Raw genomic sequence first — 17,278 nt, 5'->3', positions numbered from 1 at the left:
AAGAAACCTCACCGCGTTAACTTGCAGAATCCCATTTTGTTAATATAAAAACATAGCATTTATAGCTACATTACATATTTCTATTTTTAACAGGAAAACCTATCCATGATTTATAGAAAAATTCCAAAGATCTGATTAGGTAGTGACCTGACACTCTTCTATTTGATATACATTTCAGATTTCAAAGGTTGCATGTCAACTCTTTAACCTTTTTTTAATCCCATTTTTTTAATCATAATAATGTAATATTGTTATCATCATCTCCATATATAAACAAAAGTCTTACAGCATAAACTAAACTATAATATCATCAAAACACATCTTTTGTCTCCGCTCAAGAATGCCAGCGAAGATTTCACCGGCGACGGCGCCGCTGCCATGGCTATTTCGGAGAAGATCAAGCACAGATATGATAAAGAATTTGGCATCTGTTTCGAGCAGTCTCTTACCTGCCTTTGGAACTGTTGTTGATGAAGGATACTTAGAACTCAAGAAATATGTTATAGCTCCTTATGACCGCAGATACAGGTAAATAAATAAATATATATAACTAAACTTTTAGACACTACAGAAAATACCGTAGATTTATGACTGTTAAATCTATGACGGAACAAATTCTTAAACGTCGATCATAATTTATGATGGAAATTCCGTCATAGTCACAAATTAACAATCTTTTTATTTTATTTTTGTAATTCTTGATTAAATAATATATTTAGAGAGATGAAATTGTTTTTGGTGGTGAAGGTTATGGCAAACGTTTCTGGTAGTATTGGTGATATACTCAGCATGGGTGTCACCCTTTGAGCTAGCTTTCAAGAAAGCATCAATAGGTTTCATGCCTGTTGATTTGGTGGTTGATGCTTTCTTTGCTACTGACATCATCTTAACTTTTTTTGTGGCTTATTTGGACAAAACTACATATCTTCTTGTTGATGATCACAAGAAAATTGCTACAAGGTATATAATTTTCTTCTTCTTACCTTATAGTCCGATATCATATATTCTTTATTATTTTCCTCTAATAAGTTTGTTAAATAATTAATTTACCTAAAAGTTTAGACTATTATGTGAAAAATTCGCGAATATAATTTTTTTTAAATGTTCCGCACTTGAAACGTAAAATAGCACATATTCATTCTATTCTGTATATTAATTAATTAAATAAAGATTTTCAAGAATTAGACTATAAACCTTTTAAATATAAAAGCTCTACAATTATCATGTTAAATAAAAATTCAAGCTGCTTGATGAATTGAAACCAACCTATTTTCTTTCTACCTATGCATACATCCAACAAGGCATTTGTCTCTATGCAAGCATAGGCTATTAAGAATTAGTTGTAGTAGTAATCAAGTTTTTGTCATTCAGCATGGTGGTCAAAGGGAGAATCGTCACACGGGTTGAAGTCGTTACCATATAAATTAAAATATTAACCTTTTTTAACTTCACCTTGTTCATTATAAGATAATTAATTTTTTATCCCATACAATAAAGTGATGTTTTATAGAGTAACTCATTTTCTTCTAAAACAATATAGGAGTACGGAATATTTTTAAAAAATCAATAAACTAAGAATCACTAATTTTCTTAAGGGTGGGGATTTTCACACTCCTTCCATTTATATTCGCACTCCACTATGTTATGAACAGACTATATTACCCTCTCTATTAATTTATGTAACCTTTTGTTTTCCCGGCTCATCCCTCACCCACCAATTTTTAATTTTTTCTTTGTTTGATGAATTTATCACCAGCCCTATTAATGCATTCGTTGTCTTATTTTTTTAATCCTTTTACCATTAAATTTTTGCGTTTTTATTCATAAAAATAAAATTCTTATATTCTAATTAAAATTCATTTAGAATGAATGAAAATCAATTTCTTTTTTCAATTCTAAATTAAATCTGATTATTTTTATTTATAAAGACAAACTACTACACTTCAATTTGTCAAAAACAAGATCTTGCAGTTTTATAAAAATGAGATTTTTAAAAATAGTTATTTTCATTTTTAATATTTTTTAGAAGTATATAAATTATTTATTCAAAAATGTACGGTGGTGATCAAACGAAATTATTTTCAGTGATGTTAAATTAATATATTATATTTAAAATTAAACTAATAATACAATTATGATAAGTTTATTTAACTAAACAATTAACATTACATATTTTTTTTAAATTAATTTACTATCAAATTTATTGAAAAAGATGCATACGCTAAGAGTGTGTCAACCTAGTTGAGATTCTCGGGTGCTTTTCCTGATTTCTCGTCTCCAAATTTTATATAAAAAAAATTATTGAAAAAATCAGATTTATTATAAAATTGAAACTATTTTAGATTTGAATTCTTTCTTCATATATTTGAGTATGACTTATTTATGTCTTAACATTACAGGTAAATATGAATTAAGCAAATATAAGTAAAAGGTGAGTTTAATTCATTATTTTAAGAATATTAAAAATTAAATAATTATGTTAATAAAATATTGAATATTTTAATAAATTTAATATTAAATAGTTAAATTGACACCATACTCTAATATTTTTAAGTACTTTTCTTCAACTACTACTACGATGTTGTACTCTTATTTTGCAATTGCATATGATTTTTTCAATAAACTTGATATTAATTTAATTTATAAAAACATGTAATATTAATTTTTTTCAGTTAAAATAAACTTATCATATTTGTGTTATTAGTTAAATTTTAAGTAATAAATATTAATTTAAACATCATTGAAAATAATTTAATTTAATCACCATTGATTAAAAATATTACAAATGAAAATAACTATTTTTAAGAATCTCATTGTAATAAAAACTTAAAATCTTGTTTTGAACAAATTAAAATGTAATAATTTATCTTTATAAATAAAAGTAAACATATATGATTTGAAATAAGAAAAAAAATGATTTTTAATCATCATAACTGAATTTTAATAAGAATATAAGAATTTAATTTTTATGAATTAAAGTGTAAGAATTTATTGTTGAAATGATTAAAAAGTAGGATAAAAAATGTGTTAACAGAGCTGGTGATGAATTCATGAAAGTTGGTGTGTGAGGGATGAGCCGGAAATACAAAAAGTTACAAATATTAAAAGAGAGGGTAATATAGTCTGTTCATAACAAAGTGGAGTTCGAATATGAATAGAAGGAGTGCGAAAATCCTCACCCTTTTCTTAATATGTATGAACATAAGGCAGCTGCCTTAACGTTTGACATTTTTGTTTTTAGGTACGTAACAAGCTTAGGATTCCCTATGGACATAGCATCAACTTTGCCATTTCAACTTATATACAGAATTTTCACCGGTAAAATAAACCGAGGTCAGGTCTTCGGCATCCTCAATCTGCTTCGCCTCTGGCGACTCAGACGTGTTAGTGAACTCTTTGCAAGGTATTACTATTAATTTAATTTCACCTAACTACATCATAACACTTGCTCAAACTTATCATCAATTATTTTTCTCCAGGCTAGAGAAAGACGCTCGCTTCAGCTACTTTTATACTAGACTCTTTAAACTACTCACTGTAAGCATTCACTGTTCCTTAATTATCTCATCTCTCAAATGTTTCTTTTCTTCTTAGATTTCAACTTAACTAAAACAATTCCTCAGATGTTGCATCAATTATCTAACAAACTGGTTGCCAAACTGGTATGGCCATCGGTTCACGGTTCAGCCAGTTTAACCACTTAGAAGAATATATATATTTATAATCTTATTCAATAGTATAGATATTCTAAATTTATATACATTATATATAAAATTCTCTTAGAATAATAAAAAAATATAATTACACCTTTTATGTGGGATTTTATATTTTCAAAAATGATTATTATTGAATTAATAAAAATCAATCAGTTTTTACGGTTCCATAGGTTCAATAATTTACCGGTTTGTTCAATTTTCTAGGTTTAAAGCGGTTGAATTAAAAATTCAATCTTTCAAGAAAAATCAAACCAAACAGACATTCAATTCATAATCAAACCGATTGAACCATCCAAACCAATTTGACTCTCAAAATACTAGTTCAATTAGTAATTTAAAAATATCACTAATTTTAAATAAGATTTTTAACAGCTTTTTCATATTGTGGTTTGATCGGTAAATATGTGAACCGAGCAAACGAGTTTTCTAGACAACTCATCTCTAAGCACAACTAGTTACTTGGTATCTATCTATATAAATGTCTCATAAAGTTTCACTTCAATCCTGGGCAGGTCACACTATTTGCAGTGCATTCAGCAGGATGCTTCTACTACTGGCTGGCCGCACATCATGATCCGCCAGATCACACATGGATAGGAAGTCAAGTCCAAGATTTCAAACACAGAAGCATCTGGCTAGGTTACACCTATTCTATTTACTGGTCTATTGTTACTCTCACCACCGTTGGCTATGGAGACTTGCATGCAGTCAATACAGGAGAGAAAATTTTCAATATGCTTTACATGCTTTTTAACATTGGCCTCACTGCTTATATCATCGGAAACATGACCAATCTCATTGTCCATAGTGCCGTTCGAACTTTTGCCATGGTAAATTTTCCCTCCCCTAAATCTATCTATTCTCCATAGAAGATACCTCACTTAGTTGTACTTAGACTTGTGCATGGTGCGCAGGCCTGAATAATAGATCCAGGCCGAGTTCGAGACTAATCTTCTTTTTCCTGGGCGGACATAGACTTTATTTAACCTAAAATTAGGCTAATAATCACCCACGGCCCCTGACTTTAGGGGTACCTTACGACAAACCCCCTGATAAAAAAAAACGATCAGTAAACCCCCTAATCTTTGCGGCGGCGCTCGCTAAACCCCCTAAACCCCAAATATGACGAAAATACCCCTGGCGCCGTTTTTTTCAGTCAACTGTCATTTTTTTGAAAAAAAAAAAAAATCTGACGGCGCCACGTCAGCTGCCACGTCAGCAAAATACCATAAAAATTTTAAACACCCAAAATACCCCTAATTTAATTTAGAAAAAGACAAAAATAAAATAAATCAACTCAATCTAAACCATTTAATTAACCGACCCAACCACCGCCACCCGACCAACCCACCGCCCGACCACCGCCGGAAAATTTTCCGGTCATCTTCTCCGAGATGACCGGAAAATTTTCCGGTCATACTCAGATCTGTTCTTGGAACAGATCCACCATGATAACAGCCATCATATTGGCTTTTATATCTCTGTCCCAGGTAATACATTCATCATTCTTGGCGTAACAATGCGCATAAAATTAATATCTGTTCTGTTTGAATTTATGAAAAAGCAAAATCTAAATATGTTCTGCAAATGATTTCATGATGAGTTAAAAGTTCTCGATTTGGTGCAGAAACTTTGAGAATCCCAGTGCTGGTAATAGCTATACTTGCTTCTGTGGTAGGAAGCCAAGCAATCATCAGTGGAACTTTTTCTATCATAAACCAGAGCCAGTCACTTGGCTGCTTTCCGAAAGTGAAGGTTATTCACACCTCTGACGAGATACACGGCCAGATTTATATCCCTGAAGTCAACTGGATTCTCATGATTCTCTGCATTGCGTGGGATCTGTTCTTGAACAGATCCATGGTGTGGATCTGTCAAGAACAGATCCACGGTGGATCTGTCAAGAACAGATCCACGGTGGATCTGTTCTTGAACAGATCCACCGGATCTGTTCTTGGAACAGATCCATGGTGGATCTGTTCCAAGAACAGATCTGAGTATGACCGGAAAATTTTCCGGTCATCTCGGAGAAGATGACCGGAAAATTTTCCGGCGGTGGTCGGGTGGCGGGTTGGTCGGGTGGCGGTGGTTGGGTCGTTTGTGTTTGGGTTGATTGAATTGTTTGGGTTAGATAAAGTTGAGTTGAGTTATTTTATTTAATTTTTAATTAAATATGGGGGTATTTTAGGTGTTTTAATTTTTTATGAATTTTTGATGACGTGTCAGCTGACGTGGCGCTGTCAGATTTTTTTTTTTTTTTTTTTTGAAAGTCAGTTGACCAAAAAAGACGGCGCCAGGGGTATTTTCGTCCAAAAGGGGTTTAGCGAGCGCCGCCACAAAGATTAGGGGGTTTACTGATCGTTTTTTTTTATCAGGGGGTTTGTCGTAAGGTACCCCTAAAGTCAGGGGCCGTGGGTGATTATTAGCCCTAAAATTAATAACCTGAAAAAGTCAAGTTCCATTCTGCATAAACCTAATTTATGAGCCGGATTTGGATATGATATTTATGCAATATTCGGTATAATTATATTAACTCATCGAACCAAACCGAAATTTTATTTTGGTTCGACTATGGCTAGTAATTTTGAAAATTTTGGTTAATTCAATGTGATTCGACTTTTAGGAAATTTTTTGAATTAATTGAATGGCCAAACTCATCTAGAGGCCCCTATACTTTACACTTTTTTTTTCGGTACGTCCTTATACTTCATTTTTATATTATATGTTCTCTCTACTTACCTATTTTTTATTTTTAGGTCCTTTTTGAGTTTTTTTCAGTCCTTTTGTGTGATTTGAGGAAAAATAGATTGTAAGTAGAGGGATTGGAAGAGAAAAAAAAATTAAGTAAACGACTGGAAAAAACTCAAAAAGGACCTGAAAATCAAAGATAGTTAAGTAGGAGGACCAGATAATACAAAAATGAAGTATAAGGACCTACGGAAAAAGGGTAAAGTACAGGGGCCTCTATATGGATTAAGCCTAATTGAATCGACCAAATTTATAGGACTTACATATCAATTTTGCTTTTAAATTTGTAATTAATTATAAATTAACACCAAAATTAATTTGTAATAATTAATATTAATGACAATTTATTATTCGGTTGTTTTGCGACCCAACTAAATAATTATTTCAGTTCGGTTTTAATTCGACTATGGTTATGGTTATGAAAAATTCGGTAACAGTTAATTATGTTCGGTGACCGAATCAACCGATGCACATTCCTAGATTTGGGTGATTAAAAGCAAATCTGGGCCAAGTTCGGGCTTGTAGATTGAAGAGTCAAGTCAGGTTGGGCCCTATCCAGACTTGGCCAGGCCCAGTCTACGGTCCGGACTAGTCACACTTAACTGCTACTACTTAAAAATCCCTACAATATCAACCAATACTGAATAATCTAACGAAAAAAAGAAGTGCAGATAGTAAATATTTTAATTTTTAAGTGAGTGGTAATATATGATTTGACAGAGAGATGCAATTAACCAAATATTAAGATACGCAAGCAAGAATAGACTTCCTGAAGGGTTAAAAGACCAAATGCTAGCACATATGCAACTCAAATTCAAGACAGCAGAATTACAGCAAGAAGAAGTGTTAGAGGACTTACCCAAGGCAATAAGGTCAAGCATTTCTCGCCATCTTTTCCATAACACAGTTGAGAAGGCCTATCTGGTCAAAGGAGTCTCTGAAGATCTTATTACCCAGATGGTAAACATATCCTTCACTCTCCCCATTATAATCAACATTTATTGATGCTACAACTGTAAGAACGACACAAGTTACTTAAAAATATTTATTTTAAAAAGAAAATGGTAATTACCTTTAGGAGTGTAAAACAAGACTGGCCTTTCTCAGGTGTCGGACATGAAAGCAGAATACTATCCACCCAAGGTGGAAATTATTTTACAAAATGAATTCCCAACAGATTTCTACATTTTGGTATCTGGAGAAGTGGTACGACACCTCTCTTTTTCTCACATATAAATTCTATATATAATCTTTACTCCAAGTGAAACTGAGCTAAATTTCAATTGCAGGACTTGCTGACCTACAAGAATGGAACAGAGCAGGTATTTCCTAATATATACAATGTGTCTAACAAATTACTTCGTCAAAGAGATTTTATTTTCTGCTAAAGTTACCATCGAACCAACAATTTCGTATACAGCTTTGACTTTGAGAACATTACAACCATTGTCATTATAATATGCTTAACATGGAAACCGTCTTATAAAGTATAAGAAACGTGCTTTAAGCATCACTGCAATCGATTGTGGAGGAAGAAAATGCACAAGATATAGTATCTCAAGTCTCACATATACTGGTAGCTTTAAGTAATCAACATAAAGACAGACCACCTCGTGAAGGTAATCAACACAAGACAGACCACCTCGTGAAGATAATAAACTCTTTACAGTCCGCCCAACCCTGAGGATTGAAATCATCAAAAGCGTTAGCATATTATTAGGATAGCAACTCCATTATACATTTTTCTGTGCACAAGAAATAAGCAAATCTCACTAATACAAATTTCAAAGCATTTTGACAAAATTTAATGAATAGACAAGTTTATGTAAGGATTAAAAGACGAAATTAATTCAATATCTGTCCTAACACCATGTAACTAGCTAAGTTTTCCAATAGTAAAGATCTATATTCATAAGTTTTCTTTCAGTTTCTGCTAAGACTAGGAGCGGGAGAGATGGCAGGAGAAATAGGAGTTATTTTCAATATCCCACAGCCCTATACAGTGAGAACCAGGAGGCTTTCCCAAGTCATCAGGATGAGCCATCAGCATTTTAAGCAAATTGTGCAGCCACTTAGTGACGATGGGAAAACAATTATGTCCAATTTTCTCCAGGTTTAATAAAATTATTGTCTCAAAATAAGTAGTAATATGCCAAAAGTTGCATAATGATATAACTCTGAACCTATGCTTTTTTTTCCCAGTACTTGAAGGGACTAAAACCAGAGATACTAGAAGAAATACCTTTCCTGACAGAATTGCTGGGTGAAATGAATGTAGAGGTATATCTTTATCTTCGACATAATTACTGTCTGACATGATTTATTAGAGGTACAGAATCCAGATCACAGCACAAGCCAATCTAGTTACAATGAGATTTGTTTTGTGCAGAAGATATTCTATCTTAATCACTATGATTCTCTACCTACAAGATTTACCTATCAGAATGGGATGTAGAGCTATAAGACTGCGTTTGGTGCATCATTCTGAACGACTTAAATATGTTCATAATGGCCTCTTATGACTGACATTTCACAACATTATCAATTTGTAGATTATTCTCTAAAAGTCATTTTATGTTCCCTGCAGCAACCGGCAACGAATGAGCAGCCACAAAATTCCACAAATGCTCCCAACGATGCAAGTGCAGAAGGTAAACATGTCAACTAGGGGACCTGAACCATCTCTACCTATTTTTAATACTAATAGCTTCAAAAAAATTCATTAAAACGAAGTTTAAACATGTTTCTTTGTGCACTATTCCACAAACTAATAAAACTTAATGACGAGAACAATTCAATCAACTGAATCCACGATTGCAATAAATTTAAATCCGCTTCTATTGGACAGCTAGTGTTTTTTTTGGCTGGTGGTGAACATTACATCATTAAGTAAATTCATGAGGAAAATATAGAGTAATGAATACAAGTCATCCCAAGTATTGTCCCAGATTGGGTAGGGAAAATGAACTAGATGTTTCTCAGATGGTGCTCTTACAGTCATTAAACTACACTGTTTACCTGTGTCTGAAATCTGTAACTTTCTTGCTTGACAAGAGGATTAGTTGGTTTCTCCAATATTGAGAAAGATAAATTTACTTTTAAGTAGAAGACTAAATCTAATAATTTTGCAGGAAGACAAGAAACTAGCAGTCCAATTACAATCAAAAAACAAATAAGGGTGATAATACATGGGCATCATCCAGAAGAAAGTTCAACTGAAGACCACATATCTGGAAGACTCATACATTTGCCTGATTCAATAGAAGATCTTTTTAAATTAGCAGGTAACAATGTTCTGCAGATTATTACTCTACGCTGAACTACATGATGCAGATGTTTACCACTAATTTGAACTCTCTCAGTTCACACTGACACTAAAATTGAATGTGGCTAAATCATGTTTGACTCTCACTGTCTCAAACAACATTATTTAATTGTTTATTCCAATTAGATTGAAGTACTTAATCTTAACCCTCACTTTTATGTTCGTCTCATCTTTTTTACTTTGTGATTTTCTTGTCTATTACTAGTACGCTATGGACTATATAAGAGACAGTTACTACTGAACCAAAATAATATACTGCCCTTTGTTACATCTCATGATGCAGAAAACAAGTTTGGCAAACAAGGAAACACAATTCTCATGGAGGACGGGTCAGAAGTGGAAGAATTAGCTGCATTACGAGAAAATGACCACTTGTTTATTTTCTGAAACTCACAATACAATTTTCTGCTGCAAATATTTCTTTTAAATTTTAAGATGCCTAATATGGAACATGGGGTTCAAATTTTGTACACCCTATGTAATGAATGCATTTCTTATGTGTGTTGGTGTCTCTGTAAAGTTTGTGTGTAAACATACAATCTGATCGATAACTATATATGTGAATTATGTAAGTTGTGATTTCTGAGAAACTCAAACCTCACTTGCAAAGTAGTAGGAACACAATTTTTTGAGCGTAAAGAACTTACAGTTTCTCTTAGCATCTGTTATTAAGCATATCTAATACAGCATAAGCAGCTTTCTGAAACTTTTCCTTCTCTTCCTCCAAATCCTTCTTCTTCTCGAATGCAGAATCTTTACATTTTCCGATTTCTTCCGTAATTCCAGCAGAGCTTTGATCAATTTCACTGTAGAGATGAATCTCATCTCAAGTATTGAAAAGAATAACTAAGCAATGTAATATGCAACTTAAAATAAACCTAAACTGATTGTAATTATGGATTGCATTTTTTGAAAGTTAGACACAAAAAGAAGGAAAAAAACATTGATAATGAACTCACGCTATCATCTTAAGCATGTTAGCCATTGACATCTGGACCTGCTGCGACATATCTGCAACACATTCATTTAATTTTAATTAAAAAAAAACACTCAAAAACTAGAACAGAAATACTAAAAATTATATATAAATTTCAAGTTAGGATTTAAGCACGCATTTTATTTTAATTCTACAAATGAAAATACTCTCGATTGAACATAATCAATTAATTTGATAATTTGAAGTCATTTATTAACGTTTAGAATATTCTCAAGCTTAATTTATTATGCAAATTATGATAGAAAAATTGAACAGAATATCATGATCTAATTAAACTAAAATAAATAAATAGATCCACAAGAACCTAAACATGCAAACTAATTCCATTTTTTCAAAAAAAAACACATATTAAAATTGAATATTAAAAAAGAAGGAACGATAACACAAAATCAACTGTTCAAAATTGCGATTCAAAAGAGTCAAAAAGAAAACAACAGAAACGAACCGTAAAGAAGAGAAGAGAGTTGAGAGTCAGATTCTGTAGAAGAGGAAACAGCTTGAGCATCGATAACTTCTGTTGGATTCGCCATTAAAGATCGTTACAAAGCTTTTTCTGGCACTGTGTTAAACAAACAAGTGAAATCTGATTTTAAGGAAATGGCGCGAGTAGAAGATTTGAACTTTAACAATACTAAATAGCAAAATCACCGCTACCGATTGCACAAACTGTATGTGTGAGCTGGGCTGAATTTGGACCGGACCTTAACTCTTGAAGCCCATTCAAATCGAGTCAGATGTACAGGTTCATTTCTTTTAGATTATTTTCGGTTCATAAATTTATTTCTCGTGTAAAATATGAGTAGGATTTGATAAATTTTTAAAAAATAAATCTTAAATGGCTAATGTCACTTTCCCTATTTCATCATGTTATTTGATTACTTGAATTGACAATGTGATATAAAAAGTTACAGTGCAATAAATGGTTAAAAAGTAAAAGCACGGTGTCCAAATATGAATATGTGTTACAAATTTAGTCGGTGGTAGAATCAAAGAACAGAAAAAGTGAAAAAAAAGTTAGTGACCCAAAACAGAGCAGGTGAAAAGATTAAAAAAAATTGAGAAAACCAATAGGTAAAGAATGGCCGCTCATTATGTTCTTGCCTTCTGCAATTGAGTCTATCGAACTACCAAATTGATGCTTCTAATGATACTTTACTTTTTTTTAAAGTAAGCTTAAATTTAATTTAATCCTAATTTGGACAAAATATTTATTATTCAAATTAGGTTCGTATCTTAAATGAATACAAACTCAGATCAGACATTTTCGATCTGTGTTGGAGTTTAATCAATTACATAAATCCAATTTTACGTATAAAAAATGTCTTATGCACGAGTTTATACCAATTTAATGTAGAAATATAAGTCTCTAAACTCAATCCAAGCAAATCGAATGGACATACGGCTCATTGATCAGGTTTTCTCGCTAGTATTACCGCATTTTTTAAATTTGAATGCGGAACGTTATCACAAAGATTAGATGGCAAATTTAGTTCTTAATCCAACAATTATGATCATCTTTTAAAATACTAACTGAGTGTGGATATCAAAAGAGAGCGTATCTTTCTCTAGGAAACAAAATCATATACTACACAACTTGATCATTTTTTTTCTTAAATGAATAAGAATAAACTAGGATCGTGCCTCTTAATTCTATTTATAATATAGTATTTGAGAATTTTTTGGTACTTGTGGAGGTAGCAGCTACCAGGCTAGCACGTGTGACTTCTAAGGTAAGAAAAAATAACATTTTTTTTATTTTATGTCTTGTTATTAAAAAAATAGTATTTAAATGACTATTAATTGAAATATTGTCTTTTACTTTCGTAGAAGTTAAAAAGGAAACAGTATTTTCGAAACAAGGATCTGTAACCACCACATTCCACTCTTAATTTACTTGCTTCTAAGAATTTTGTCTAATGCACTTGACAACAGAATAACTTATTATAGGAAATAGATTCAAAAATAATAATTCATTATAGGCAGTAAAAAAAAGAAACTAATAGGTTTAGTTTACTAAAAAATAATGTTCGATTAAATTGGATGAATTCAATTTTTAAAAGATTATTGCATTCATTATGAATGTACAATAACCGTGTGAATGCTTTTATTAGGTGTTAGTTTGTTCAATAATATAACTACCTAAAAAAATGAATTGAAATTTCCTCAAGTTCAATGAACTTGAGAGTTCATGTTCACGATCTAACTGTTTATCGTAAAATGAACGGTGTACATTAATTTGATTAAAATTATTTTTTTTTTATCTACGCCACCGTTCATTACAAATTAGCGGTGTAAATCGTGAACATTGACCCTCTCAGGTTTAAAATGAACTTGAGGGAATTTTAATCCTAAAAAAATAGTTAGGGTAATTAAAAAATGTATTGGTATTTAATAGCATAAATTTTTGAGTTAACATAATTAAGGTTCTAATTGTATATTTTTCTATTTTTAAACCAAATGAAAAATGGTATCAAAACTCATATTTCGGACGCTCTTCAATTACCGTATGATTTGCCGTCACACAATTTAATTGATTATATGTGTTTGATAAAATTATTATACATATGTTTATCCGGCGTAATATGTGCCAAGGAATGGTATTAAAATAGGTCTCAAATTGCTATATATCATGTTGAATACTTCTTCTAATAAGTTAGGTAATGAACTGCGTAAGCGTGATTAATAACAACAATGACATAAATTTTATATAGATAGAAAGTTATTCAATATTCATATATTATATAGATGCCAAACTCAGTTCTTAAGCCAAATCATATGTGTGTTTATTTAACAAGCAAAAAGGCTGGCATACAATTAGTGGTTCATATACCATCTAATTTTAGAAAAAGCACATGTTTTTACGTATACGATACATACATATATGGGAATCCATATATAAATGTGTGTGTTATGACTAATATATAATATAAACAACTCTTATAGGATAATAGAATTATTATACCAATGAGCTATAGCTCAAATGGTATAAGCGCTAAGCAGCAGACTGCTAGGTCGTGGTTCGATTCCTCCCACAAGCGCTTCCCCCTCCCCAAATTATCAAAAAAAAAAAGAATTATTATAAAACAAATATCAGTTTAAAAAAAAAACGTATGAGAAATTTATGCACTTATATTTAGTGCACTTTTGACAAAAAGAAAATATGAGTACATCACTCACTTTTTTCAAGCACCTTAAATATATGAAATTTAGTTTGTTTTTTTTTGGGTCATCATATATAGTCCTCATATTGATGGTTGAAAAATTAAAAGTTAGTCACATTCAAACATTGCATGAAATACAATAAGAGTAAATATCGAAATTTAATTGTGATAAATCTCAATTATTTATCAAATGATAATGAAAAATGTCAATGGTCTCGAAATTCTTTTGATTAACTCAATATTTTACTGAACTCTGTTTACAGTCTAATATTTACCATACTTTTATGACTATTTAATCTCTTTTTGAATAGTCAATGTACAATAGTATGATTAATTAAAATTACAGTATTACGTTTCTTTTCCTAAAATATAGTATATGTTAGAGATAGTTTGAAACAATAATTTGTAATAAATTCACCGGCGGAGAGCAAAATCGAGCCCATAACTTTTATGAAATGTACGGCGAGCGTATACCAACTAGGCTATACCTCGTGTACAAAAGAGAGTAACTAACAATTTGATTATCTACATAGAACTATAAGGTTGTCTACATTTAATTAGAATAACATTTTTTTAAGAAATATATTTTATATTTAATTACATATATTAAAAAATAAGTTAATGAACGTTGATAATATAAAAATGAATAACAGAATTTAATATTTTATGGTTAAATTTCATATTTATTTTTATCAAAAAAAAATCATATTTATAAAAATTTATACCCATTATTTTTTTGATTAAAATAAATTTCTTTTCTTTGCAGTATAAAAATTTGAAAAATTATTGCACACAACCGTTACGCCACGTCATTCGTGCAACAAACCAATTGTGCGTTAGCCATATGGAAAATTGAATGATAAAAAAAATAAGTAATAATTAAAAGATTCCCTATCGCAAATGTTCATTGGCTTGATGTAAAAATGACGTGGCGCAACGGTTGCATGGGATAAACACTCTAAAAATTTCACTTCCTCCAAAAAACCGCGTTTTAATTCGTAGTACGGAATGGTGAATATAAACCGTCGATGACTCGTCCTTTACAAAAGGAATCTTCAGATAACAGCCGTTTGATTTTACGGGGATTGGCCGGTTCAAATACACGTGTCGGTTTATTCACTCAAGCCCCAAAAGCTGAGTCACGCAACACGACAAGAAAATATTGTATTAGTACCAAAAGGCTTAAAAAGGTCATAAAGCAACAGAGTGAGAAAATGATCACTTGTGGTTAAATTTTAACTATTGTTAGGGTTAACTAACTGGCGTATTGTTTAACACTCTAACAAAGATCACTTTACCCCCCTCAACTTGGCACAAAGTATCAAAAATGTTTAAATTAGTAAAATCAGATCACTTTTACTCTGAATTTGGCAAAACCGGTTCAAAAACCCCCTACGCCGACGTGGCAGCTTAATTGAAGAGTAGGTTTCTAATTATTTGTAATTACTCTAAATAATCATACTTAAATACTAATTAATCAAAATTAAATCCTAATTAATCTAGGAGTTTGTTTTTTGAAGAACAAACTCCGGCGCATGTTCTTCAAAGAACGGACAGTATGTTCTTTAAAGAACAGACGCCAGAGTTTGTTCTGCAGACAGTGTCTGTTCTTAGAACAGACGGGTCTGTCAAGGTCTGTTTTTGGAATAATATACCCGTCTGTTCTTCAAGAACAGACCTGGAGCTGTTCTTCCTCAAGAACATATTCACGGGGTCTGTTTAATTCACCCCTAAAATTGACACAAAATATTAAAAAATTATTTTTAAAAGAACCATCAAAGAAGTCTAAAATTTTATCAAGCCGATTCAAAAACGCCCTCATCACTCTCTCAAATTGATATGTAATGCCTTTTCAATTATCAATTATTTCTTTATAATTTTAAAAATGTAGATATTATACTGACTTCTAACTAAAAAAAATAAAGAGATCGTTAAATTTTGAGTGACGATCGTTGACTTCCAATAAACAAATAACATTAGAATTTTCGGATAATAAACAGTGGGGGTATCCAAACTTTCGCTATATTTCATTTTGGATACTGAATGTTGATTTTTTTTTCATTTTGGTTACTAAATTTTATTTCTTTTCAATTTGATTATCAAACTTTACTTTTTTTCCAATTTGGCTAGCATAGTTTAATTTTTATTTTCAATTTTGTTATAAAATTCAGTTGTCATGTCATCTTTTTAGGTCTAAAAACCTCGGTTGAAATAATTTTAAATTTCAGTACCCAAAATAAAAAAAATTAAAATTTTTCGGTAACCGAAATAAAATATAACGATAGTTCGGGTACCTCCAGTGTCTATTATCCTATAATTTTTGCAGCTGAAGATTGCTGAACACTATGGACGATCATCAGTTCAACTTTGACAACTGTTTACCATCTCGTTGCTTGGCTCGTTAAACTTTATTGTTCTATTGACAACTGATCAATTTAACTGACGATCGTTGGTTACATACTGATGATCCTCAATTGATAACCATTATTTAACGACTGTTCGTACATTTTCAAGGAGGCTCATCGACATGATTTTGACCTTTGTGGATTTGACCGGACTGATGACCGTAAAAAAAATCGACGATTGTTGTAATTTTCACACAAAATTATTTTATCTATACAATAACCTTAGAAACATTAAACACATCAATTTGCTCATATATTTATATACATCAAAAATTGAAAATACAAACACACATGATCCAACAATCTTATATCATCTGGAATATATTTCAATCAAACGTTAAATAACCGAGTCTTCAACATATTTAGATATAAAATTTGAATACATGTTGAAATTTTTTAATAATCCAAAGATCTATGTTGAAAATGCAAATATTATAATAAAACACACTAAAAACACATAAAATTCTTGATGGAAGTAGTTTATTCAGAAAAATATAAAAATAAAGACAAATATAAATACATCAGTGAAAATTTCGTCAGCACCGGTTTAAAATAAAAAATTATTGTCTTTTTAATTTATTTTTTAAATGATAATCTTTTTTGGAGAGAAGAAGCGGACAGTGGTCAAAAGTTATCTTTTAACCGTACCAAATTAAATTGGAAAAATGGTCAAATGAGCCCTCCGTGTTATGTTTGAGTATCAGGTTGGCCATCTATGTTTGAAAAGGTGATAAAACACACGAGATGTTTGAAAAATAGTTCAAATAAACTTCTTCTTCTAACATCGTTTTAAAAATCGTCAATTTTTGTTATGGTAGAATCTGACGTGACTTATATAACTTGAGGTGGTTCAAATATGCCCTCAATATTATTTATCACGTGGTTCAAGCATGCCCTTCATGTATGAAACTGTTCAAACATGCTCT

At 31.3% G+C, this 17,278-nt stretch overlaps 2 protein-coding genes across 3 annotated transcripts; one reads left to right on the top strand and one right to left on the bottom strand.

Annotated features, from left to right (window-relative positions):
- Positions 1-278: 278 nt before the first annotated feature.
- Positions 279-10,379, top strand: LOC126665281 (potassium channel KAT3). Of its 2 annotated transcripts, XM_050358035.2 has the most exons (13): positions 282-528; positions 748-960; positions 3,242-3,403; positions 3,480-3,537; positions 4,229-4,546; positions 7,185-7,424; positions 7,572-7,670; positions 7,754-7,786; positions 8,392-8,577; positions 8,667-8,744; positions 9,052-9,115; positions 9,596-9,748; positions 10,073-10,379. In XM_050358035.2, exons 1-13 carry the CDS (start codon positions 341-343, stop codon positions 10,174-10,176), a joined length of 1,896 nt encoding a protein of 631 aa, XP_050213992.1. In that variant the 5' UTR covers positions 282-340; the 3' UTR covers positions 10,177-10,379. The 2 variants fall into 2 exon arrangements, with proteins under 2 accessions (XP_050213993.1, XP_050213992.1); XM_050358036.2 differs by lacking the exons at positions 9,596-9,748; positions 10,073-10,379 and adding an exon at positions 8,854-8,938 and having other exon boundaries at positions 279-528; positions 9,052-9,102.
- On the bottom strand, positions 7,824-11,421 carry LOC126665282 (uncharacterized). Its single transcript, XM_050358037.1, has 4 exons — positions 11,232-11,421; positions 10,749-10,800; positions 10,437-10,595; positions 7,824-8,144 (listed from the first exon to the last, which is right to left on the bottom strand). The coding sequence occupies exons 1-3, from the start codon at positions 11,314-11,316 to the stop codon at positions 10,445-10,447; spliced, it is 288 nt and encodes a 95-aa protein (XP_050213994.1). The 5' UTR covers positions 11,317-11,421; the 3' UTR covers positions 7,824-8,144; positions 10,437-10,444.
- Positions 11,422-17,278: the final 5,857 nt, after the last annotated feature.

Source organism: Mercurialis annua, linkage group LG1-X (assembly GCF_937616625.2).
Source record: "Mercurialis annua linkage group LG1-X, ddMerAnnu1.2, whole genome shotgun sequence".
Classification (NCBI taxonomy): Eukaryota; Viridiplantae; Streptophyta; class Magnoliopsida; order Malpighiales; family Euphorbiaceae; genus Mercurialis; species Mercurialis annua.
Note: the sequence above shows the minus strand (reverse complement) of the source record. Positions and strands in the feature narration are given on the sequence as shown.